The 26,570-nt window shown below is 31.2% G+C and overlaps 1 protein-coding gene across 1 annotated transcript; it reads left to right on the top strand.

Moving 5' to 3' along the window:
• The first annotated feature begins 2,174 nt into the window (after nucleotides 1-2,174).
• LOC134697823 (uncharacterized) lies at nucleotides 2,175-24,869 on the top strand. The gene is made up of 7 exons (XM_063560108.1): nucleotides 2,175-2,238; nucleotides 3,703-3,828; nucleotides 5,018-5,142; nucleotides 6,824-6,911; nucleotides 8,277-8,384; nucleotides 23,441-23,682; nucleotides 24,798-24,869. The coding sequence occupies exons 1-7, from the start codon at nucleotides 2,178-2,180 to the stop codon at nucleotides 24,867-24,869; spliced, it is 822 nt and encodes a 273-aa protein (XP_063416178.1). The 5' UTR covers nucleotides 2,175-2,177.
• Nucleotides 24,870-26,570: the final 1,701 nt, after the last annotated feature.

Raw genomic sequence — 26,570 nt, 5'->3', positions numbered from 1 at the left:
AGACCAATCGACTGCTATGTTGTTAAAACGCATATGAGCTGCGGCATCTAATGAAAATCTTCTGTGGCATTCGTAGAAACCCTTAACTGTGTAACGAGTGGCCATATCGACGATATCCCTCTCATAAAAATCAAGTTCACTTCTCCTGTGGGGAAAGGCAGAGAACATTACACTTTAATATATACTTAACGCCTGGATGAACTCACCAATGGAAAGAGATCTAGTTAGCCTAGGGTTAGTTTTGTAATTTTTATCATCCCCATCAAACATTTCATTAGTCCCCGACCCAACGTAATACGGAGTAAGGACGGATGCAAGGTTAATGTCCAAACCTGAAATTATGCTCTTCCTCAGCTGGGGAGAAATAGTCTCCACGAATGGCAGTGTTTCCGCTAAATATCCCTAGACATTCTCACACTTCTCACTTCCTGATTATCGCTCGCAGCTGCCGCTTCTGGTATAGTGGTTCTATTTAAAGATGCGTATGCCGACTCCAGGTTATGGGAATTCCCCAAGTTGTTTATAGCATCGCCACGCTAAACTCAACCTGTAATTCAGTGGTTGTCGTTTGTTTATGTGTTACATATTTGTTTTTCGTTAATTTCTTTACATAAATAAGGCCGTTAGTTTTCTCGTTTGAATTGTTTAACATAGTCTTATCGAGGACTTTTATAGCTGACTATGCGGTATGGGTTTTGCTCATTGTTGAAGGCCGTCGGTGACCTATAGTTGTTGATGTTTGTGTCATTTGAGTTTTTTGTAGATAGTTGTCTCATCGGCTATCATACCACATCTTCTTTTTATACTTTTAGCGTTTTTTGGCACTATAAGTTTTAATCTACTGACTTATTGACGAAGTTTTAATAGAGTCCAATTCTCTTTCAATACCGGGTCATATTGTGGTTGTCCCTTAGATCTGCAACTGAAAGGACCCATAACGGAAAAAAACCAACAAAACAATCATTTGGATAGATTGATCAATGAAGTCGTTATTAACCGAACTTAAAAACCTGAACAAAAAACAAGAATGTGTCCACAGTACACGAATACCCCACTCGCACTATCATTTTCTATATTTACTGGACCGTGAAATTGAATAAATTCTCTAATTTGTCATTAAAATTAGTATGATCTTATCAAAAGGAACATGTATACTAAGTTTCAAGTCGATTGGACTTCAACTTCATCAAAAACTACCTTGACCAAAAACTTTAATCTGAAGTGTAACAGACGGACGGACGAACGAACGGACGAACGAACGGACGAACGAACGGACCAACGAACGGACCAACGAAAGAACGGACGAACGAACGGACGAACGGACGCACAGACCAGAAAACATAATGCCCCTCTTCTATCGTAGTTTGGGCATAAAAATATCCATGGTAAGAACGCATCTCCTACAAAATATCCTATATGAATATGTTTCCAGATGACAAGTCCAATGAAAAAACGTATTATAATCCACTAAAAATATAATGTTCAGTTTTGTTTAACAATTAATAAAACTGTACACTTTGAAGAGAACAAAAAGTAAAATTTTTTGAATAAATTATCCACAAGTAAAAATATGACTGCTAACAGTGCAATGCTAAAACAACAACTGACTATTCCATTAAAATTATATGCAGATGTTTCTTTTACATGTTTAATAACAACCATGCAGTTATCAAGCTGTTTCCTATCAATGATCTAATACCTATCCCTTAATCTCTTAATTAAAACAAAACTGTAAAGCTGACAAGCTGACCTTATCATTTATGAAAATAAAACCAGGGGGAGTTTAACCCAAGGAATTTATCAAAATATTTATAAACTATAGTTTAATATTTTAAATCACAATAAAAAGTAAGCTGCAGTGGTATTGTGAGTTAATGCTCGTTATCAATATATTTGGAAAGCATAACTAAACACCGCTGCAATGCTTACACATCAATGTGCTTTCATACACCATCTAAACCCTTCTGTTGGTATCTTGTGACTTTTGTTTTAAAACTGGTTCATGTTTTAAGGAACTTGAAATTAGCCATCAAACTATAACAGGCTCACTGCTATGACTTCTGAATTTTTGTACACGAAATGCGCGTAAAAAATTTCAATCCTCTTTAGATGTTGAGTTTATTTCTGAATAACCTGAAATATAAATTCATAAAGACGAGTTTAATTTCAGTATTATAATGAAGTGCTGTTGTTTGGTTGTTTTCATATTTTGCACAATCGATGTGTCAAATGGCGGCAGTAAGTATCCTTTATGTACGCAGTAGTGAAGATTAAAAATTAACCTGCTAGACTCTCTCATAATATAAAAGGTACGATCCTTTCACTCTGATCAAACGTTCAACATCCGAAAGCCAAACGAGACAGACAGAGTAAGAACCTATTCATGTTACAGTTATTCAATCATATTAACACAGTTATCTACCTTTTGTGTTTATAGTAATATGGGGATAAACAACTTCAGTTTACAACGATAAGTTCAGTTCATTTGTCGAGCTGCAAAGCTGTACAAAACTGTTCAATAAAATTGAGAATGCAAATGGGGAATGTGTCAAAGAGACAACAACCCGACCATAGCAAAAACAACAACAGAAGGTCACCAACAGGTCTTCAATGTAATGAGAAATTCCCACACCCGGAGGAGTCCTTCAGCTGGCCCCTAAACAAATATACAATAGTTCAGTGTTAATGAACGCCATACTAATTTCCAAATTGTACACAAGAAACTAAAATTAAAATAATACAAGACTAACAAAGGCCAGATGCTCCTGACTTGGGACAGGTGCAAAATTGCGGCGGGGTTAAACATGTTTATGAGATCTCAACCCTCCCCCTATACTTCTAGATAATGTAAAAACAGTAAACGCATAACAATGCGCACATTTAAAATTCAATTCAAGAGAAGGGCGAGTGTGATGTCAGAAGATGTAACCAAAGAAAATAAACTAAATGACAATTATACATAAGTAACAACAGACTACTCGCAGTTAACTGACATGCCAGCTCCAGACTTAAATTTAACTAATTGAAAGATTATGATCTCGTCATATGAATATAAGGCACAATCCTTCCTGTTAGGGGTTTTGTATCATACCATCATAACATATATGAGAAGAACAAAACACGTGTTATGCCAACAACTGTTTTTTTAAATAAATGTGTTTAGTTCCGATGCAAAGACCTTATAAGTGAATCAATATTAACGCCAAAATATGCAATCTTCAATGACCTGACAACAGTATTGTAACTATATCCCTTCTTAATAAGTCTAGTTAAAGGTTTTGTTAGTTTCTGCGGTGCATACTGACATTTTTGTGCTTTATAAAGAATATTTCCATAAAAAATTGGATGTGAAATACCTGAACGTATAAGAATTCTGCATGTAGAGCTAACCAACACTACTTTCATGGGTTGACATAAGAACAATAATTCAACTGCATCAAGGAAGAACTGATTTTAAAACGTCTAAGCAGATTTACGAGCATATTGAGCAAATTCAGTAAAATTTATTTATGAGAAATCATACCTTAGCAACAATATATATATATATATATATATACATGGTTTTTTTTCTAAAAATTAACACAATTCTTCTTTGTGTCCTATATTCAACATGGTTAAGCAAATGAATTTTAGTAATAAACAATATTCCTATTGTGTAATGTGTATTCATGCTATATTGTATCAAAGTACTGTATTATTCAGTTCTTTCCGGGATCTGCCTCGCCTCCAATGGTACCTGTGGAAAGAAAGGTGTTCCATGTAAAGAAACATTCGGGTCTGAATGGACGCATACCGGAAAATGCTGCAATGAACGACCATGCTGCAAATGTAAATAGAAAGATAAAGCAGGCAATAGTTTGTGCCAGTGTATATCAAATCGAATGAATGCTAAGAATTTTTATAGGCAGAGATAGTTAACTTTTGGGGAAATAAAAACATGGAATTGAAATATTTTGTGCTTAAAAAAGACAAAACATCTAAGTATGACATGTTTGTACTTAAAATAGCACATTTGCGATGTTCCAGTCAAAGAAAAAGAAATTAATAAAAGTTGTTTCAGCTGTGTCCTTGAATATTTCTTCGTTTCAATGTTCAGATTTATTTTTTCTGTTCTTCATTTTATTTTGACTTAACGTCTGCATAGTTTACACTTGGAAAGAAGCACGTTTATATGTTTACATGTGATTATTTTGCAATATTTTTATATTCAATAAATGAATGTTGACTAAGTTTCAATCGAATAGTTATCAAAAGTACCAGGATTATAATTTTTTACGCCAGACGCGCGTTTCGTCTACATAAGACTCATCAGTGACGCTCATATCAAAATAGTTAAAAAGCCAAATAAATACAAAGTTGAAGAGCATTGAGGACCCAAAATTCCAAAATGTGGTGCCAAATACGGCTAAGGTAATCTAAACGACGATTAATATTCAATAAATAAAGAAAAAATGCCTTACGTCAGCTGTAATGTTTTAACATACTCTGAAAATTATTATTATTCGTTGGATACCACACAATCAAAATTTCAAAGAATGACCGATCTTATAAGGGCTTGAATACAGACTTATGCAAAACCACGATAATAAATTATTTTTGAAGAGTTGTTTTATTTGCAATTATTCCAAATCTTCTTATTATAATCAAATAAATAACTGTATCTTCTATATGTATATAGCATGTATATTCGTATTATTCACAATGAAGGAATATATTTACCGCATGCAAAGCTCTTATACTTTGTCCAGCTTTGGTTATACTGTTTTTCCTGTTTTGGATTTTCAATTATAGTTGTATACCTTTGTTATGTTTTATTTTGTTTTGAGCATCTCTAACGTGACATTGATTATCGAAAAAGAGAACCTGGTTCAGAAATATTGGTACCGTTAATGTTATAATGACGTTCTGTATTTAATCGTGGTGATTCATTCATTACGTTATTTTCAATATGCCATGGCTTTTTCTTTTTGTGTTTTAATTGCGACTGTTGAGTAAATTTAACCCATATGGTTTTCAGCTTTCAAATCGCCATGTGTTCCAGACACTACTTGCCCAAGGGATTTCAAGTTGTTGACAAACCAAGCAAGTAGTGCTAATTGTTATTCATATAATGGAAACGGTAAACCGTGGGAAGAAGCTCAGGTGAGAATGTTTATAAATCACTATTAAGGCAGAAAATAAAATTAATAAAAATTTACAATAAAGGTATCTTTGGTGTTTTCATCAATTGAGAATATAGAAGTCTGTTTTAATCCCTGCCTTGGGTAATTTACTACGTTATCATTACAGTTTAAGTATAACGAAAGATAACCCGATTTATTATACGAAGAATGCCGACTTTCAAACCCAATTTTATAAGTTTTACATGATCTTGTTTTTGGTGTTGTTCCAATATTTATTTATATAGTAGGTTGTTGAAGGTCTGGTTATTTTTGGATAAAAAAAAAACATTTTTTATACTTGAAATACCTTGTGACGTGTGACGCTTTTAGTGATGTAAAACGAAGCAAATTCAGTTGAACACCATTTAATCTGAGTCAACAATAGTATTTTGATAGTAGAATAATAGTACAATAAAGAGCTTAATTGTCTCTGGTGTAATACTGACTGCAAATAGACCATTTCATATTACCGACTTTTAACTCCAGAATTTCTTCTATAGATTATCATCTCTGAGGAAGAACATCCTGGTACTCGGTCAAGCAAGAACAAAGATATCAATCTGAATAACTTTGAGGGAAAGTTTTCTGTTAAATACTTTCTATACACGACTTTATCAGCGGAAAACATTACTTTCCCCCAAAATTGCACCGATTATATATTAAATTTTACTTCTTTTGGCTGCTCGTTATTGCCTTCGTACAATTCAGTATATTCTACCATAGTGGATACCTGTCGAAAAATTATAAAGCGGGAGTTAAAAGTCGGTAATATGATAATAGTCTGCTGCTGTAACGATATGGGAGACATAAAAAAAAAAACATATATAAAGTAAAATTGAGAAATGAAATGGGGAATGTGTCAAAGCGACAACAACCCGACCATAGAGCAGACAACAGCCGAAGGCCACCAATTGGTCTTCAATGTAGCAATAAACTCCCATAGATGTAGGCGTCCTTCAGCTGGCCTATTAAAAAAATGTATTCTAGTATAGTGATAATGGACGTTATACTAAACTCCGATTTACACACAAGAAACTAAAATTAAAAATACAAGACTAACAAAGGCCAGAGTCTCCTGACTGGGGACAAGCGCAAAATTGCGCGGGGTTAAACATGTTTATGAGATCTTAACCATCCCCTTATACCTCTAGCCAATGTAGAAAAGTAAACGCATAACAATACGCACACTAAAATTCAGTTCAAGAGAAGTCCGAGTCCGATGTCAGAAGATGAAACAAAAGAAAATAAATGAAATGACAATAATACATAAATCACAACAGACTACTAGCAGTTAACTGACATTCCAGTACGTATATGCTTAAACTTTGAACAATAGTGGGTGGGCATACGATGAGTAGTATTGACAGTCTAAGAAAAATTTTCTGCTAAAAATATATTACCATTTGTATATTCTTTATTTTGTGGATTAAGGAAAACTTGCTTGTTCGTGGGTAGTAAATTTGGTGTTTTTATTGAAGTCATCATAAAGCCAATAAAAAATGTGTCATTGGTTAAAGATTTAATTTCGTGGTTCATCTGTTCCCACGAAATCCACGAAACCTGGCATTCAACAAATATTAATGAAACCACAGTACTATTAACAAACAAATTCAGTGAACAAAATGTAAAATAAATATGAATGTAATCTTACTAAATTTCAGTCGATTTGTGCCAGTTCACCAGGTGCCTACCTGTGGAGACCGAACACGCTACAAGAAACCTTTGATGTTTACCATGAATATTTGAAACGTAAGTTTAGAATATAACAATAACTCTGTTTAAATGAAGTTATTCAGTAACCACGAATTTAAAAAAAAGCAGTGACAACTAGGCAATACAATTCGTGTGAACGATCTTCATCCTAATCACGTATTACAAAAAAATGTGACAACGAATATAATCCCTTATTAAGATATACGAAAAACTGTGATAACTAGTCCTACAAATGTGTGCATGGTTACAAACTTAATTTGTGATTAACGAATTTAACATTTCGTGATAACGAATTTTACCATTCCTGATAACGAATTTTACATTTCGTGATAACGAATTTAATATTTCGTGATAACGAATTTAACATTTCGTGATAACGAATTTAACATTTTGTGATAACGAAATTTACATTTCGTGATAAAGAATTTAATATTTCGTGACAACGAATTTAAAATTTCGTGATAAAGATTTTAATTCGTGATTTTGACCTTATCGAAAGATTAGGGAAGTTTTTATGATGTAGAAGCGTTAGTGGAAAAGAGACGGATTTGGCTATACTTTTTGGAACTTTTGGATTATAGCTCTTCATCTTTTATATAAGCTTTGGATTTCAAATATTTTGACCATCAGCATCACTGAAGAGACATGTATTGTCGAAATGCGCATCTGGTGCAAGAAAATTGGTACTGTTAATTTTACTACAGAAAAAAAATTCACTTAAAATTGTCTTTGTCCGATTAAATATAGACTACTGTCACAGTGGTAGAATTTTTTTCGTCGTGACCAATTTTCGAATATTACGGAAAACTTACATTTTCGTTAATAATTAATTTCTTTGTTTTGCTGGATTATGCATACAAGTATATAGGAAATATGTCATTCGCTCAATTTTTAATTCCGTGGTTCGTCTTTAACCACATTATCCAGGAACATTGGGATTCAACGAATAAATATGAATCCACAGTAATTTCGTTTGTCTCATTTTACGATCTTCATATCAACGAAGCAAATGTAAATATAAAATATAAGATTTGGTATTATTGTATAGCAATGTAATATTTCCCACAGAACGTAACCAAAAGTTAGCGTGCAATAAATTCTAACGTCATCAACGTCAAAATCATAGTTTAAACCAATTTTTACTTTCAAATATTATATTGCTATACAATAAAAGGGTTATTGCATGAATATTGGGGAATATTGTCCCTCGTAGAACATATATTGCACTCGCAAGCTCGTGCAATATAAAATTCTACTCGGGACAATATTCCCCAATATTCATGCAATAACCCTATATTATTACCAATAAAACAATTCTCCAAAAGAGATTTAAGAGTATTTATGCTCATACTTTATATTTATTCTATTGGTTTTCAATTTTACATTTGATTCTTTTTACAGATGCACCTTCTGTATGGACCGGTGCAAATGATAGAGACAAGGATGGGATTTTTACATTTATCACAGAAAATGGTCCATTTTCATTAAATTCTGTCCCATTTGGACAAGGTAAAATTTACGTAAAAGTAACATGAAATATTGTCCACTATGAAATATTGTCTGTTGGAGATCATTTCAAATAAAATATTGTCCACTGACAGTATTTCATAATAAAATATGGCCCTGGACAATATTTCTTTATAAAATAGGGTTCTTGTCCATGCAATTTTGTCACCTCGTTTTGGACAATATTCAACTATGAAATTCTGTTCATGACAATACTTCACTATAAAATATTTGCTTTGAAAATATTTTTTAATCAAATTATACAATAATAAATACTACACAAGCCTGCAACATGCACAATTTAAGATTTGTAACTGAAAGAGTTTTGTATAGCAAGGAATTTATAGTATTACTAATAGTGAGCTTCAAATTAACATAGATACATTACAAATAGTTAATTATAGATTAAAGAATGGTCAAACATCTGTTTCATTTGATTACATTATACTGTTCTAATATAAGTAATGCACTAACAATCCCTTATTTTGTGAATATATATTGATTTTTTTCTGAACTATTAGTAATTGTAAATACTAGATTGACAAATATTTTTTCAATATAGTTTTGGAATCTATTGATGTATCGCTTAAAAATACATTATCTCGTAATATAACCGTTATCTCATTTAAAAAGAAATTAAAAAATATACCAAAGACAAAAAGTTCTATTTTTTTAATAATTAGGTGCTTTTTAATGACATTACATTTCAGAATATGTTTTCCACAAAAATAAAAATAAAATTTCGAGGTTAAACATCGCAAACCATGTATTATCCTTTTATTTGCCATTTCAGATTCAAATACATTCTTGGTTATATTTACAAAAGTGTACACACAAGCGTCTTGATTGGTTATAAACGTCCTAATCAATTGAAATTCAACCAATGACGTGACGTTATTTCATTGTAAAAAATGAATACACTTTTTCTTTTTAACAATCGACAGATACTTATCGGAGAAAGCATCGGGTCTAATGGCACTTGACTAAATATCGGTGACTATTGGGAACAGAGATATAATTCCATCTAACAGTGAGGAACAATTTATTTATGAGAATATGAAACTAACAGCAGACATCTCTTCCAAAAACGAGGCATCGTATACATTGAAGCTGTATTTTTGTTTATTGGATAGGAGGATTAAGCAAGATTGTCTATTACATTTGAATTTTTGCGTTATTCAATACCAAATACCAAATAAATACTTGGTTAATTATTTCAGGCCCTTTAAATCTTTCTCCTGAAGAAGTCTATGTGATGATACAATATGACAAATTGACTAAGGAATGGATATGGACTACTAAGAATTCTTTTGATCAATATCGCTTCATATGCGAGTATCAACTAGTAAGTATTCTCCTTTATTTAGCCTTTAATTGGAACTATTATATCTCCTTCGAAAATTTGATATCTAACTACTACAACATCATTATGAATCATGAAAACTTAAGTAAAGGTCATAGACAGGTTACTCTCGCCTGGCATTCGGTAGTATGTCTTTTTTTTTTAGAAATACAGTATTCATACTCGTATTCGTGCAAGGGGTACCGTTCGTTCTGAGTTAAGAGCAAAGTTCTGTCGCAGTACGCGCGAGGGAAAAATGTTAACCTCGAAGCCGGTATTTTTGGCACATGCCACTGGTAAGCATGGTATAATTATTTCCATTCTAGCAGATGCTTTTGTATCCATCTTGACCTCGGAATGTTTATTGTAATTATGTAGTCTTTGAAAAGTCTAGCCGAGGTCTTCAGAAGTCGTGTTTTTTTGTAGACATGTTACTTCCCATATGCTGTTGTATTTTCTAGCCAATACTTTAGCACACGGAAATCCCTTGTTAAAAGGCACTAACAAAGAAAAGAATATCTCAATATATAGAAAATTGGTGAAAACTATCATAAAATACAAAATTATTATATAAGATAGAACTGTATGCAATAAAAGAATCATATCTTGAATTTGTTTTTCTACATTTTGAACAAATATCTTAACCTCAATGTATTGTAAAATCTGTAGATAACATGTAGTACAGTCAATGTCGAGTTTTGTTCATTAGTAACAACTTTGTGAAAAAATATCATCATTGCCCGGTGCGGTCAATAATCGTGGATTGCGATCCAATTTCAAGAATATTTTTCTTGTCGTGTCTCGGCTGAATGGTATCAAATTCTTTCAAAATATTGATAAATAGTGTTCTTATTTTAAATCCAACGCTATGCTGCTCTTTAGAATAATGCAAATTGTTGATTTCAAGTCAGACAAGTTCATAATATATAAACGCTACTTTTAAGCATCACTTTTGAGCTATCTCGTGGTGGCTAGTTTTTATTGCTGAAGGAAGCAGGAGTGTTCGTAGAAAACCACCGGACTTCGATCAGAAAATTGACAATCCTAGTAACTTCCTGTTTATCGAACACCTGTAACATTTTGCACATGGTAGTCAAATTGAACATTTTTATTTCACTATTCTCATGAATTACAATACCAGGATTTCTTGAACTTGGTTTCAGGGTTTATATAAGTCAATTGTACTATGTGGTGCGTTTTTAGATTCATCCTTTACATCGTTCTGTTGGATGTATATTGTTATCGGGCTTGGGTATCAATAACGAGCAGTAGATCCTACAATCACTTGTTGACAAATGCTTTCTATTTCTAACCAATACAAATATTTATCCTGTGATATCAATTTCTAATTCAGTTATCAGTTATTTTGTATGTGTCTTTTGATTTATAAAATTGTGTTTTTCAGAGAGCTTGTCCGTAGAGAGGATATATGCCATTGCAGCAGTTGATGTAATAAAATCGTAAAAGCGGAATTTCTTTTCTTTGAACACCAAACACGATTTGACGAACTCCGTCACCCCGAAAGAAAGCCAAAACAAACAATACAAAAAGAGTCAACTATGAGAGTGGTCAGTTTCTTTTCCACTACGACATTGGTTGGTATGTCCTTGCCATGCATGCAGATATGAGTGTTTCAATAGTACTACGAATTCGGCTTAATACCAAACACCATTAACACCTTGACTTAAATTAATCTGGCTCGTTTAATTTTCATTACATTCTGACAAAATATTTGCTTTAACACTTTGTCAAAAATAAGAAACAAATTCAAAAAGCTTGATAGTTATCGAAGGTACCAGGCTAATCATTTGATACGCTTGACACGCATTTCGTCTACATACGACTCATCAGTGACGTTCAAACCAAAAAAGAGGTCAAAATAAGGCCAACCAAATGCAAAGTTGAGGAGCATTGAGTATCCTGATTTTCAAAATGTTATGTCAAATACCGCTTAGGTGATCTATATCTGAGATACGAACATCATTAGTTGTTCCAAAAGTTCATAATTTTGTAAATATGAAATTAAAAAAAACACCACTATAACTGACATTCATGTGGATACAGAAGTGCTGACTACTGGGATGACGAAACGTCCAACAGCGAACCACACACTTTCTCGGTACAATTTCATTGGATATATAGTAGTTTGATAAACCCTTATTTTGATCATCGAGCAGCTGAATGTATATTATTAGTAGAACGTAATTAAAACGTTCAGCTGATTTTACAGTGTTATCTCCCAATAGTGTTATGTACCACTTCAATTGAGAAGAAAATTAAAAAAAATGTTGCCGCGACGATAGCACATATTCGAGGTCAATATTGATCATTATATTCTTAAAGGTTATAAATTAAACCATAATTGCAGTTGCAATGATTTCAATTTCAATCATTCAACATAAACTAAAACGAAATCCTTAGTTCATAAAGCTCCTTCTTTATAGGCAACACACTTAAGGAAAATGAAAAACGAAACTTTGGAAATTAACAGACAAATAATTAATACACGAGAGCTGCTGGAATAATTCTAGACAATGAAAACAAACTAGAATCATATGTCATTTGATTCAGTAAGGCCATAACAGTTGACATTTAGTAGTGTGTCTTTCTATCTTGTGATGTTACATTATTGTTTAGATACGGGTGATTGTTGGTACCTATCAAAAGTTTTAACCTACTTCACATCTGTTTGTACCTGTCCTAAGTCTGGAATCTGTTTTTCGGTGGTTGTCGTTTGTTGATGTTGTTTATAAGTGTTTCTCGTTGTCGTCTTTATATGGATTAAACCGTTTTTAAAGTATTACACATGTCATTTTTCAGGTCGTTTAGTTTTTCAGGCCGTTTCGTCCCCAAGGGTTTCACCAGCCCCGTAGTCAACATTCCGGTGTTGACATGAATATCAATAATGTGGTAATTTTTATAAATTTCATGTTTAACAAAACTTTGAATTTTTCGAAAAACTCAGGATTTTCTTAACCCAGGCATAGATTACCTTAGCCGTATTTGGCACAACTTTTTGGAATTTTGGATCATCAGTGCTCTTCAACTTTGTACTTGTTAAACTTTATAAAACTTTAGATACGAGCGTCACTGATGAGTCTTATGTACACGATATAACCCTGGTACCTTTGATAACTATTATCAATGTTATAGCTTGCTGTTTGGTTAAATGCATGGCTCGGAAAACCGAACTTTGGCCTTTTATGATTTACTTCTAAAAATGGTGACATGGATGGATAGGTGTTTCATTGACACTCATCTCACATCTTCTTTTATATAGTGAATAAAACACACTCGTATCCAATCCATCAAAGATGTTTAGACATCTGAATGACTGTGTGAATGATAGATCCAAATCCGCTAACAGCGATAAAGAAGCCGAGAAACATGTATCATCTGTTAACGAAATGTATGTTGATGTTCCTGTGGATAGATCTTCGAAGAATATTGCATCTGCATGTAAATACTTCGAGTGTCTTCTAAAAGAAATAGAAACAAATAAACACTCAGGAAATCCCATGTACAAAAAAACATTTCGTTTATATAGGATTAAATTTTGTCGAGTAATAAGTGCTTAATTGCATCAATGAACATTCCATTGAACAGATAATCGGAGGACCTACCTTTTATTGTACTAAAGTTTCACAAAATTCTAATATAGAAACTACCAAAAACCAACTTTCTAGTATTTATATAAAAGAAAAGGTGGTATGATGACCAATGAGACGATTCTCCACAAGAGACCAAAATGACACAAACGTTAACAATTATAGTTCAACCATAATACATCTCGTTAGGAATCGTGCCATCATAAATTACACGACATTTATCTAAAACCAGTTGTTGGCGTGATACGTGTTATGTTCGTCTCGTGTAATTTTTCAAATGTAAAAAATGGTTAATTGAACCTGTTTTTATAGCTATAAACGTACCTCTCACTTGTATGACAGTCAAATCAAATTTCTTTATATTTACAACGATAGGTGAACAAAATAGACATGAAAAGGAAGGATGAATTCATAAGAGAAACGAATTCAATCATTTAAGCTCATGTCACGTTGTATTACGATATTTCTTCGTTTACAGTTAGATTTTAATTATTTAGAACTCTCGGCAAGCCTCGCGATTTGAATATCAAAAATTTAACTGTCTCGAGGTGAGAAATATCGTAACACACTTGTTGCAGTGGTTAAATATATATGACTTGACTTGTGTTTCCAGAAAACATAGTAATTGTAAAAAAAGGATAAAATATAAGGTATGAAATTATTTTTTTTGCTCACGACATTGATCAATAAATCATTAGTAACGCAGTAAAATAATCACAGAAACATTAACATGAGATAATCTAAACATATCAAGTATACTTTACATACTTGAACAAATCATACACAATGAATATGTATCCTTGAAATCACACCAGTACAGAGGCAGATACATATATTCTACTAGTGGATTGTACTCTAGGAATATATACTGTTGGCCGTGATATTGACTCATTAGTTCTAATTCACAACACGATGGGTGCCCCATGTGGAGCAGGATCTGCTTACCCTTCCGGAGCACCTGAGATCACCCCTAGTTTTTGGTGGGTTTCGTGTTGTTTATTCTTTAGTTTTATTTGTTGTGTCGTGTGTACTACTGTTTTTCTGTTTTTCTTTTTCATTTTTTAGCCTTGGCGTTGTCAGTTTGTTTTAGATTTATGAGTTTGACTGTCCCTTTGGTATCTTTCGTCCTTCTTTTAAGCATATTCTACCAAACTTAGATTGGAAAACCCATGATCCTATGATGTTTTAAATCAGGTTTACTTGATATATAAATTTCGAGAGCCAATTCATAATCTGTACACATTTATAAGATATATTTGTATAAATGTACGAGTAATTGACGAATTAACATCTTTGACAAACGCTGAGGGGAATTTTCTCGGAATTTCCATTTTGAATTTTCCTTGGAAGTCGCCTTTTTTTGTTATTATACTTGTATCGTAACATTACTTAATTACATGTATGTAGATCACGAACTATAATAAGAACTTTTCTTAAAATTAAATGGTTATCACGTTATTGATTATAAATTGACAATGACTTAAAAAGGAAATGTTACTTAAGAAATGAAAGTTCAGACTATGTGTGTTTCCTGTAACTTCTATTCAATATTAATAAAAAAAGCTTAGAACAATGCTTCAAGTTCCTATTTTCTAATTGATTTGTAAACACTTAAGTTAAAGTACAACGCCTTTCAACTAAAATACATATGAATTTCCAAAAAAATAAATCGTATTAATTAAAGTATAAATTTAGCAAACAAGGTTTTTATTAAGATATGTTTACGTATGTAAGCATAATGGTTGCCTTATTCAAATATTATTCTATGGCATGGACTACTCTATGAAAGGGATTTTCACTAATGAAATATAAAAGAAATCTGATTTTGTACCATTATATAATTACTTTTATATAGTGCAGTGTTATAAGTTAAATATTTGTAAATTGAGACTTTTTACTGACATATCTTTCGCTGCTCTTTCCAATCTAAATAAGAACTGCGAGAAATTTAGGTCGATTAGAAAAATTGTGGAACTGTCATTTGGGATGTTTATCGCTATAAATGTTATTGCAAATGTAAAAATAAAACAGTTATATTTATAAACGGGGATTATATTGTTCCGAATTCCGAGGAATATTCAAAATAGAAAGTCCCAAATCGGTAATGTCAATAGCAAAGGCTCAAAGACATCTAAGCGATTGATGCTGTAGTGTATCAAGGTGTGAGTTCAAACCCCTTTGAGGGACAACTCTTTGTTAGCATAATAATCTAGTTCTTGCACTGTTAAGATTTTTTTTTTTTTTTTACTACATATACAAAAATCTGGCCATCGAAATATCGTTTCGATTTTTAACCTCACTGAGGAGACATAAATTGTCGAAATCCGGATATGGTGCACACTATTTGCACGTCATGCTTGCGGTATACCATCTTTTCCTTATTCCTATTATTTTCTGTATGGTAAGAAATTAATAATACAATCCATTTGTTACATCTGATGATCCGTGGTTTTTTTTGGAAATTGTCAATGACAGACTACAGGGTTAAGAGCATTGTTCGACCTGCTAGTCAAATGCGTTTTGTTATAATATTCTTTTTCACTTTTTTTTGTCTTTTGAAAAATATTGTATGTGTTGTATTTTATTCCCCTGTACCAAGACATTTCATTTTGCATGCATACGTATAGAGATAGCGGTTTTTATCATACGCAATTATAGGTTAGAACTTTCATTTTAATTTAGACTTGTATATATGTTACAGTAAAAAGGTGAAATTAATAATAAAAACAAAATCTAGAAAGTCCATTATTTCAATGTATTCATAGCGAAATTGTACTCATTCTTAGAAAGCAATGAATGATAAGATATCTCCCACGTAAACAATATAATAGTAGTATTCGTAAACGGAGAACAAAATTGTCGATTTAGAGTAAAAGCGGAAATATAAGTGGAAACACATATGAAATGAAGAAATTAGTGAATTATTACATCTGATAACTGGTAACTTATCATTATATTCATCAATCTAAAAGTTTGACATTTCGTCATATATTTAATAAGCTTCTTTCATTGGTTAAGTGAGACCATGTATTGGCATATGATTCCTAAATCTGATAGTTAAAGCAGCTCAATCAGTAAAACAACTCAAACAGTGGGCGTAATGAATGGACGAAAGACTTTAAATGAATATGACTCTTTTTATAAAATTATAGTCATGTGCTAAATTCAAGGTATGCAACATTATAAATTCAATAGAAAACAATAAAACAATCAACAATGAGTAATGAGGTAAGTCAAACTAACAAGTTTAATTGGTTAACATAGGAGAGTTTAAATGTAGGATATCTGGTAGCCAAGTTGACAGATATGTTTCCTTCGGATTAACAATTACAATAACAAATTTGAACTACAACAGCATTATATTGTTACTTTTGTTGAATCGATATGTCCTTCGATGAGAGGAGTATGACATTGTAATAGTATCAGTTAGAATTAAATGAATATCTAAAAAGTTCAAATGAATTTGCAACAGTGGATACATATTAGATAATGCAATGATATCAGGGTTCAAACGCGAGGGGTTATATACGAGCATTTGAAGTCGTATACTCTTACAAACTGCTTTATTTTACTTTACTCAGTACTTAAATCCATGTTCATTGATCGAGTTCAGCTGTTTACTGGTCCTTTTTTTCCAGGAGCTATCACCAGCCAAGTATTCATTGACATTAATTATCATTGATTTTCTCATAAATGTAATTTAATTGCTTAAACAACTGAATTGATGAAATTGTTATAAATAATCTACCCCAGTTTATTTGTTTCTGGAAATATTATAGATTTTTTTTCAGAATACTCTTCAACATGTTCAACCTCACATTCTTTTTTTCGCCGTTTAATTTTGTTAGGAGGTTCTTTGATTCGAGCGTCACTGGTGAATCTTTTTGTATTAATTTTAATGTTATATTTTACATGGCCATAAAAGAGGTAGGTTTGGCATGCCACAAAACAAGGTGCAACCCACCATTTTTTCCTTTAAAAATATTCTGTACCAAGTCAGGAATATGGCCATTGTTATATAATAGTTCGTTTCTGTGTGTGTTAAATCTTAACGTTGTGTTTCCGTTGTGTCGTTTGTTTTCTCTTATTTTTGAGTGTGAATTCACATTTCTGTAAGACGTGTCAGGGTATTTAATTATCCCAAATTCATGTATTTTGTTTTGATGTTATATTTGTTATTCTCATAGGATTTAGTTTATGTGTGTGTTTCATTTTAATGCTGTGTCGTTGTTCTCCTCTTTTATTTAATGCGTTTCCTTTAGTTTTAGTTTGTTATCCCAATTTGTTTTTTGTCCATGGATTTATGAGTTTTGAACAGCGGTATACTACTGTTGCCTTTATTCATATTTGGAAAAACCCAAATCAAAGTTGATAATGTTGATAATTCCTAGATAAAAGTGGGAAAATTCCATGATTAAAGTTGGTAATTCCGTAATTAGATTTGTAAACTCCAAGAATAGATTTTTGAATTCCAGGATTAAATTTGGGATTTCTAAGATTAACGTCAACAATTTAAAAAAATAAAAAAAGGATAACCCCAATACGCTTCCGTGTGATAGACATTCTTCAAATAATCTATCGTCAACAAACTACAACTTTCATTTCTGCTTGTCCTGTGCTTATACATCCATATATTGTGTTATTGTAAAACTTGCTTGTTGCTTGTCTTTCATTTTTGCTTTGTGTTTTGTCTATATGCCCTTTTTATGTTTCTACGTTACATATATGACGTGGCTCTGTCCTTATACATCCAGTCATTGTGTAATTGTACTATGGCAAATTTATGCCATTTTGTGCTTCTTTGTTATATTTTTGTTTTAGTGATTATGCTTATAACAATGTTGACTACTGTATATTTGACATTTTTTTCCTATTATTTCTGTTTGTTTTGTTCAATTAATCGTTGTCAATATGGAATTGATGCAACTGTCATACAAGTGAGAGATTTAGCGAGGTACAAAACCAGGTTTATTCCACTTTTTTCTATACCAGGTCAGGATTATGACAGTTGTTATTCATTCGTTTGATGTGTTTGAGCTTTTGCTTTTACCATTTCATTCGAGAACTTTCTGTTTTGAATTTTCCTCGGACTCAGTAGTTTTGACTCAATGATTTTATTATTTGCAATGTTATATCGATCAGATTCAATAAGGCAAACAATATCAATTTGCATTGATTGAGTATTCACAAAATCAAGAAGAAGATTAATTATCAAGTGTCGGTTAATGTATAGAAAGGTATATAATATGAAACTTAGAGCGAGGGGCTTTCTATACATTATTCATTTTAGCATATATTTACAACTTGAGTAATCCTGTAATTAGTTTATTGACATGTTTTGGCTGACTAGATGTAGCTCCTTTTCGTAGTTCTACTAGCTAATATATCATTGTAAAAATGGGATTTCAAATAGCGATTGACCTTTGATTGAAAAAAAGGTAGCTGCTGGTGTAAGTATGTTTATTTGTATAAAGCGGTGTTTTACTATACATGTACTTTTACATGGTAAGATGATAAAATGAATTGAGCAAGAGCAGATAATTCTTAAATTGCAGTGAAAGCTTTACTTTCTTTAAAACATCTTTAATTTCACAAAAAAAACTAAAACTAGAACATTGAAAATGCTTTTGAATGAATACAAACAGATGGATCATCCTCCCATATCTTTGGTTGAAACACCTTTTAAAAATGGCTGGATCTGCCCCTGGTATGTACCCATAGGTAATCTAGTGGAAAGTGTACATGCATGAAATATTTGTCACTGGACATTAGGCAACCAATAATCGATCAATTAATGACGAAATATACTAAATTGCTTCATAAATAATTTCCCTTCAAAAGATTCATGGTTGACTCTTTTTGTGTACAAAGTAAGCAAGTAGCAATTTCTGTTCTAATATCTGGATAACGATACAATGAAATCTTACCCTTGTGGTCATTCCTGCATAGTTACTTAGTACACGAAAAAAGTATGTACTATGAAAATTAGAAGGTAAATTCAAGCAATTTGATTGGACGAGAAGTTGTAAGTATGTGCTTAATAAAACTTAAACTATGGTCATCGTATTGATATTTTGGAGAAGTTAAAACAACATTTTGATGACTGTTATAAACGATTTTACTTTATGTACATCTGTAGTCAGTTTTTTTTTTTTTTGAAACATTTAACGTTCACCAAAATTTATGATTGAAACCTTTAGGGTTCTAACCATGCAGACATGAAAAAAGTTCAGGTTCAATTGAGTTTGTCTTGTAATTTTTGTATAAAAACATATTATTATATCTTTACAATATTTAGCAAACGGATATGATAATTATTTTATATTTCATCAGGCATGATGTTCATGGTTATAATCTGGAATTTGATGCGACTGTCATATAAGTGAGAGGTTTAGCTAGCTATAAAACCAGGTTCAATCCACCATTTTCTACATTAGAAAATGCCTGTACCAAGTCAGGAATATGACAGTTGTTACCCATTCGTTTGATGTGTTTGGACTTTTGATTTTGCCTTTTGATTTTTGATTTTCCTTTTTGAATTTTCCTCGGAGTTCGGTATTTTTGTGTTTTTACTTCTTTCTTCTACAAACAACAACAAAGAAGATTTTAAGCGAGGATTAATCTTTGCCACTATGAGCAAATGCATATCTACTACGATTATTTATTCTAAACGTAACAAGTTGTTATGGTTGTTTATTAACCGATTGAATTATAAAAAAGGGAATGAAATGTAATTTTAATCACTTGGGTTTTGTATTTATATATGGTATGTGAAATTGAGAATGGAAATGGGGAAAGTTTCGAAGAGACAACAACCCGTCCAAAGAACGGAAAACTTCACAAAGCCTCAATAGGTCTTCAATACCGCGAGTAAATCTTGCTCCTTAAGGTGTTTTGATGTTTAACAGTTTTTTAAATTTCGCGTCCTATAAATTACTGTTTTCCTATAGATACAAAACAATTCATATTCCAAGCCCCTTTGTTTCCTTTTTTTATTAACAATACTAACATTGAGTTTGAATGTATTCCTCAAACTTGTGCAGCATGTTACTTAGATTTAATAGTTTGGTTTCGCAAAGTTTTTATCAGTTTCCAAATAACTAACCAATGTTTATACAAATGTGATAACATTTCATCGATTGTAAAACTTTTGCAACTAGAGTTTGTTATGTAGGAAATCGACGTTCCTTAATGTAAGTTTTATTTTTTGTCATTGAAAACTTAATTTGAAAATAAAAACAAAAATAAAAACTAAATAATTGAAATGTTTTAAAGAAAGTATCTTAAAAAAGTCTTCAAAATCTTAAAAGAAAAGACATCCCGTGATGTTTTTTGGTTTGCAAACCGACCAGAAGGAACATAAATAAAGACAACATTTGTTATTTAAAAGTGTTCATTACATTTTGAGTTTTTTCGAATAGACAGAAAATATCACAGTCATTTCGAATAGACAAAAAATAAATGTTACAGATATGCCTTATTATTCAAATACAAATACATCTTAAAGAATTAAATCCCGAAAACATATTGATGATGCCATGAATACATGATTTTTTTGTCAATGAGCTGATAGACAAAAAAACTGATTGCCGATCAGAAAATGTGTTACATCCAAAATTGAATTGAACATAAATAGAACCAAACATTTATTAAAAACTTCAAGACAAATTGAAAAAGGGGAATTCTATAAAAATCTAACTTGGTACATGTATTTTCCAATTCAAATGATTCTCCTTGTTATATCTATAAATAGCGTTAATAAATATAAAAAAAACTTTTAATTTCCCTATATACTTTTTATAAATATGTTACTCATTTAAACGTAATTTCATTGATAGAAAATACTTTCAAGGCAGTTTTTTAAAGGGGTTAAGCGATCAGGTAAGTCTTTCATTTTCAATATTTTATTCGTATACGTATCCTGCATTTGAGTTATAATACATTACCTTCGCAATGTTAATTGTAAAATGAAATAATTTTAATGGCGATGCAAAATGCATCCCTTCTAAATCTTATATAGTTGAGAGACAGAATAAAAAAACCTTGCACTTTTATAACATAAAATAATCAGACCATTTAAAGGAAAATGATAATTTAAAACAACCATAACAGTAACAATGTAATGACTTTGCATACTGAAGTGACATCGGTTGGGGAAAAGTAAATAGATAAAGCTTTATATAAGAGAATTATAAAGAATTAACGTTCAAAAGTGATAAACTTAGTTTAGTTTGTTTTTGTGCATTATTTTCACGTTGTCATAAAGTGCATGTTCAGTCATACATGTTGCATTTTATGATATATCTATTTCTATTCCGTTATATTTGGGGATTTTCCCTATCTATTTCTATCTGTAGTTACTGTGGTTTGTAGAACAATTTTGTAAAACAAGTTTGAAGAACTGGTTGGAAAGTATCTATATATAAGTCTTTAGTGAGTACTGCACGAGCATTTTATAGGCGGGAATTACGGGTGGGGTATATAATTCCGATACTTGGATAATTTTTATCGAGGTTCTCATAGTAACTTCAAAGAAACAACACGTTCTGCATAGTATATTATTTTTATTTATTTATAATGATTTAGTAGAGAATAGCCAGTAATCAAAGGTACCAGATTGATAATTTAGTACACCAATTAAATGTTGTATCGCACAGAAAAACACTTACTGCGAGCAAACCAAACCTACATTTTGACTTGCCTCTAATTTTGCCATGTAGATAGAATAGAAATGTTATAAATTCGGACGAATTTATGAGGAAGAATTTAAAAAGAATATAACTTTTGTATTATGTTGACCAATAACATTAAGTCATTATACGAAATTTATCATGTATTGAAATTATTATGGAATATTTTTTTTATCCATCATTATTTAATTGACTCTAGATATATATGATTGAAAAAAATCAGTTTTAATATATAGGAAAATAAGGTAGCCGAACTATAACTGTTGAGGAAAAAACATATATATGTACCACCAAGTTTTCCAATTTGTCTTCTAAACTCATAAAAATAAAATCACTGTGCCTGTAATCGATTATATTAAAAAGATCTAAATTTCTCAAATTGTACTTCCTTTTGTTACACTTTTACCTAATATGATAAAAACAGGAAATTAAGGATGTTTATTTTTTCACTACAATTTAATGTTCTAAATCGATAAACTTTTGATATCAATCTATGACTATTTTCATAATTTATGTTAGTTGATACATTGAAGATTATGTTGTTTTCTTATCAAAAGGTGGTAATAAATAAATATTGAATACACATCACTTATCCATATTTACAAATGCGTTTTTTTTTAGTTGACTAAATATGTAAAAAGAAATGTATTTTGTTTTTATTATCTGTTTTGATGTGTAGGGGAATTATATACAAATAATAAAAGAATTAAATGATTTGTTACGTTAAATATGTATTTAGTTGAAAAGAATATAAAAAAATCATGAGTCCACCGTAAATTTAGGAAAATTATATGACTTTCCAAATCCTGTTCCTATTCCAAACCTCACTGAAGAGACATTTATTGTCAAAATCCGGATATTGTGTACAAATACGTCCACTTCATGTTAGCGGTATATCATCTTTTCCGCAAGTTTATTGTTTTATGTTAATTAATAAATTGATAATAAAATCCATTAACAAACTTTGCAACCATTTATTTATTTTTCAATATACTTTTTTTCACTTTTTGAGTTGTTTGGAAAATGTTGTATGTGCTGTATTTAGATCCCACCACCAAGAAGCTTGTTTTGCACGCACTTGTAAAAAAGTTGCAGTCTTTGTTCAATTAACTTAATTATAGGTTTGGACGGATTTTTTTTTTCAATTAAGACTTTATTTATATTTTTATATTTTTATATAATCTTTTCCGCGATAGGATCCATTTTGTTACATATGTTTTTTCGTTTATTTGACATTTGCAAGTGACAGTTACCATTCTTCTGAATGAAATAAACAGACCGACGTGTAGCACACAACGATAAAAAATCCATATAAAAAAAAGACAGGACTTACATTTTATAAAAAAGAATAAATACTAAATTATTTACAAATTACCAATACTATCATCACCAAAATTATATCGATTACTTTATTTTCAGGCGAATTTATTTTCAATGAAATGAAAATGACAAATGATACACAATCTGCGTCGACACCAGATACTAACAATGATATCATCGCTGGATCACCACATTGGCTCATTATAGGACTGATTGGCATCGTGCTATTTGTAGTAATTATTGCAGTTGTGATATTACTTTTCCTATTTCGACAAAAAATACTTACAAAATGGATGTCGGAAGATTCAGAGAGTACTTCAGATAACATAGATCAAAGAGAGGTAACATATGTTTTATAGATTTTAGAAAATATTATTATAGTATACTTGAAAATCCCGATGACTAAGGTTCGTGTAAATCAAGTATTTTATTTACAACATTTATGGTTAATTATTCAGATCAACGAAGTCTTGCGATAAGATCTTCTGTATGGTCAAAATGTAGTGGTTTCCTGTTGATTTATCAGTCATTATTCGTATAGAACATGTATCATGTTTAAATTAAGATAAAAAATATGTAAATTGACTTTTTGCATATAGAACAAGGATTTACAAAGCGGTCAATAACTTAATTCTTATTTTAATTCAATGATACTTGATGACAAACACATACAAACTTATTACGAAGGACTAATATGATTAATTTTCGTTTTGCTACTATAAAATTTCGAATATGTATACAAAATTGACAATCCAATATCGTTTCAACTTTTTTTTTCTTCAATTTGCAAAGTAGGCCTTGTTTCTTACCTTGTTTTTTTCTTAAGGGCATACGATACAGTTGCAGGGGAGGTAATTACTTTGCTAACGTAAACTGTTATTTTCGCGACGTCAAACTGTGTCTTATCAGGAAAAGATTTAGTTTTTGACTTTTTATCATTCAAACGTATCTAACTTAAAATCGAGTTCAGGGACCCCTGTTTCTTTAAATGACTTTTGGTTTGATTACATGTGTGGTGTGAGTGCCAATAAGACAATTTTCCATCCAAATAACAATTTCAAAAGGTAAACCATAATAGGTCAATGTACGGCTTTATTTTTGTTTTTTTTTACTTTTGGATTTCTTCGGTTCGTATCAACAAAAATTTTCTAGATCAATAAAAAAAAACATAAATAATTTTTTGAGCAATCGATTCATGAGGTTGTTAATCCCTAATTACACATGAGCCATCTTAAACTATAATTAATTTGTAAATTATAAATTAAGATAAAAGACATCAAACAAATAATGTTGATTATCTTGACGGCTCTCGAATTTTTAGTCTGTAAACGAATAAATAAACTCATCATAGATTTAAATTTTATATTGACGCCAGACGCGCGTTTCGTCTGCATAAGGTTGTTGCACACCGAAATTTTCGTTATTTTGAGTTTATATTGGGTTTGGTTTTTTTCAGCAGGCAGAGGTTCGCGGTAGACGTAAAAAGAAGGATGACACAGAGATTGAAGAAGACGTTATTGAGGTTTGAAATTTTTTTTTTTTTTATTTTACACATGGTTCTATCCTATCCAGCCGTTTATCGCTCTCCGAATGAAGGCAAAAATAAAAGTAGTTTAGACCAGTGCATAAGATTCCATCTCAGAAGTTATTGTTACTTTTTCTTCCTAAAATAAATATCAAAGATTTGAAATATTAATAACCTTTAAAATTCGCTACATATGTAAATATAGACAATTTGCTAGCAATAGCACGATTAGAATAATTAGGTTTTCATTATTTTCCCTCATATAGTGACTGGAGTAAAACAATAAGTTAGGGGCCATTTTTTTGTCGTTATTTGTTTTTACTATGACGACTCGTGTTTTTGACTGATGAGTTTCAATATCATTTAGTTGGCTTTCGCCTCTCTTTCAAATACATATCATTTTATATTTTTAGCCTTGCCATTAATGGACTAGTGGTAGGTGATATTGGTTTAACAATGTTTAGGCTTGTATGTGTATATCGTTGTTGTAAAACCTAAATGTATTTAACACTTGTATGAATATTAGTATTGAACCAAAATATTTTATTATTCCAAACACATTTTAAGTTAAAGTAAAAGGTTTCTCGTGTTCAACTACAGGCACAATGTAATATGTTCAAATATAACAAAAAAATAGTTATGTCAAACGAATGGCAAAGATGAGATAACCTCTGTAAACCATCAAACTGAACTAATTAAGAAATAATTCCTTCATGTCATGCTCTATGCTCATTTTAACATGGGTAGGCATTATATTTGTCGATATTTTACACTGAGCGTTAGGCTATTCCCGCTTCCTCCCCGAGGAGTCTGTGCATTACAATTCATATTTGATAAGTTGAAAAACCACGGCGGCAGGGTAAATATATGTTGTTTTATAAAAATTTATAATAAAAGTTAATGCTAGCTGCTTAAATGTATACATTTTAAAGGATAACGATGGAAATAACGTTTATATACACAGTAAGTTCGTGCGCATGTGTCAAACATATTGTTTATGCTCATTAGAACACGGCTTTGTTTACAAAGCGTAATAAGGACGTCATATTAGAATGACTTGTAAGCTATATTGATATCATACAATTGCCTCAAAATTGCCATACAATTGCTTGCAAAATAGTATTTCTCCTTGTAGCCAAATGGATAATGTGTGTTATTAATGTTAAACCAGTTTAATGTCATCAATCCTCTTACCATACTTAATTAATTAATTAAAGGTTTACTGTTACCTATAACGAGTGGCAACGTGTAACTTGTCAATTACTGACATATGAACTATAACAACAGCAAAAAAAAGGTTTTCTGTATCATATATTTGGAATATGACAGTTGTTATCCATTCGTTTGATGTGTTTGGACTTTTGATTTTGTCTTTTGATTTTTTATTTACCTTTTTGAATTTTCCTCGGAGTTAAGTATTTTTGTGTTTTTACTTTTATTTAATTAGTTAATTAGTTAATTAAATTTCTGTATTTTTTTCTTTTCGTTTATAAGAAAAATAATCAAAACAACATATAAGCGAATACAATGTATTAGCATACAGCAGAAAAGCTAAAAAAAAAAAGCTTCGTTTCTGTCGTCAAAGAGTTAAAGATTAATAAAAAAAAAAATGATTGTACAATGCGCATAGAGCGATCGTTACCTAGATTATATCTTTATTGTGTTCATTGTGTTATCTGTCTTTCTTGGAATTGTGGGTTTTTT

Source organism: Mytilus trossulus, chromosome 14 (assembly GCF_036588685.1).
Source record: "Mytilus trossulus isolate FHL-02 chromosome 14, PNRI_Mtr1.1.1.hap1, whole genome shotgun sequence".
In the NCBI taxonomy this organism is placed as follows: Eukaryota; Metazoa; Mollusca; class Bivalvia; order Mytilida; family Mytilidae; genus Mytilus; species Mytilus trossulus.
This window is presented reverse-complemented; position numbering and strand designations above follow the sequence as displayed.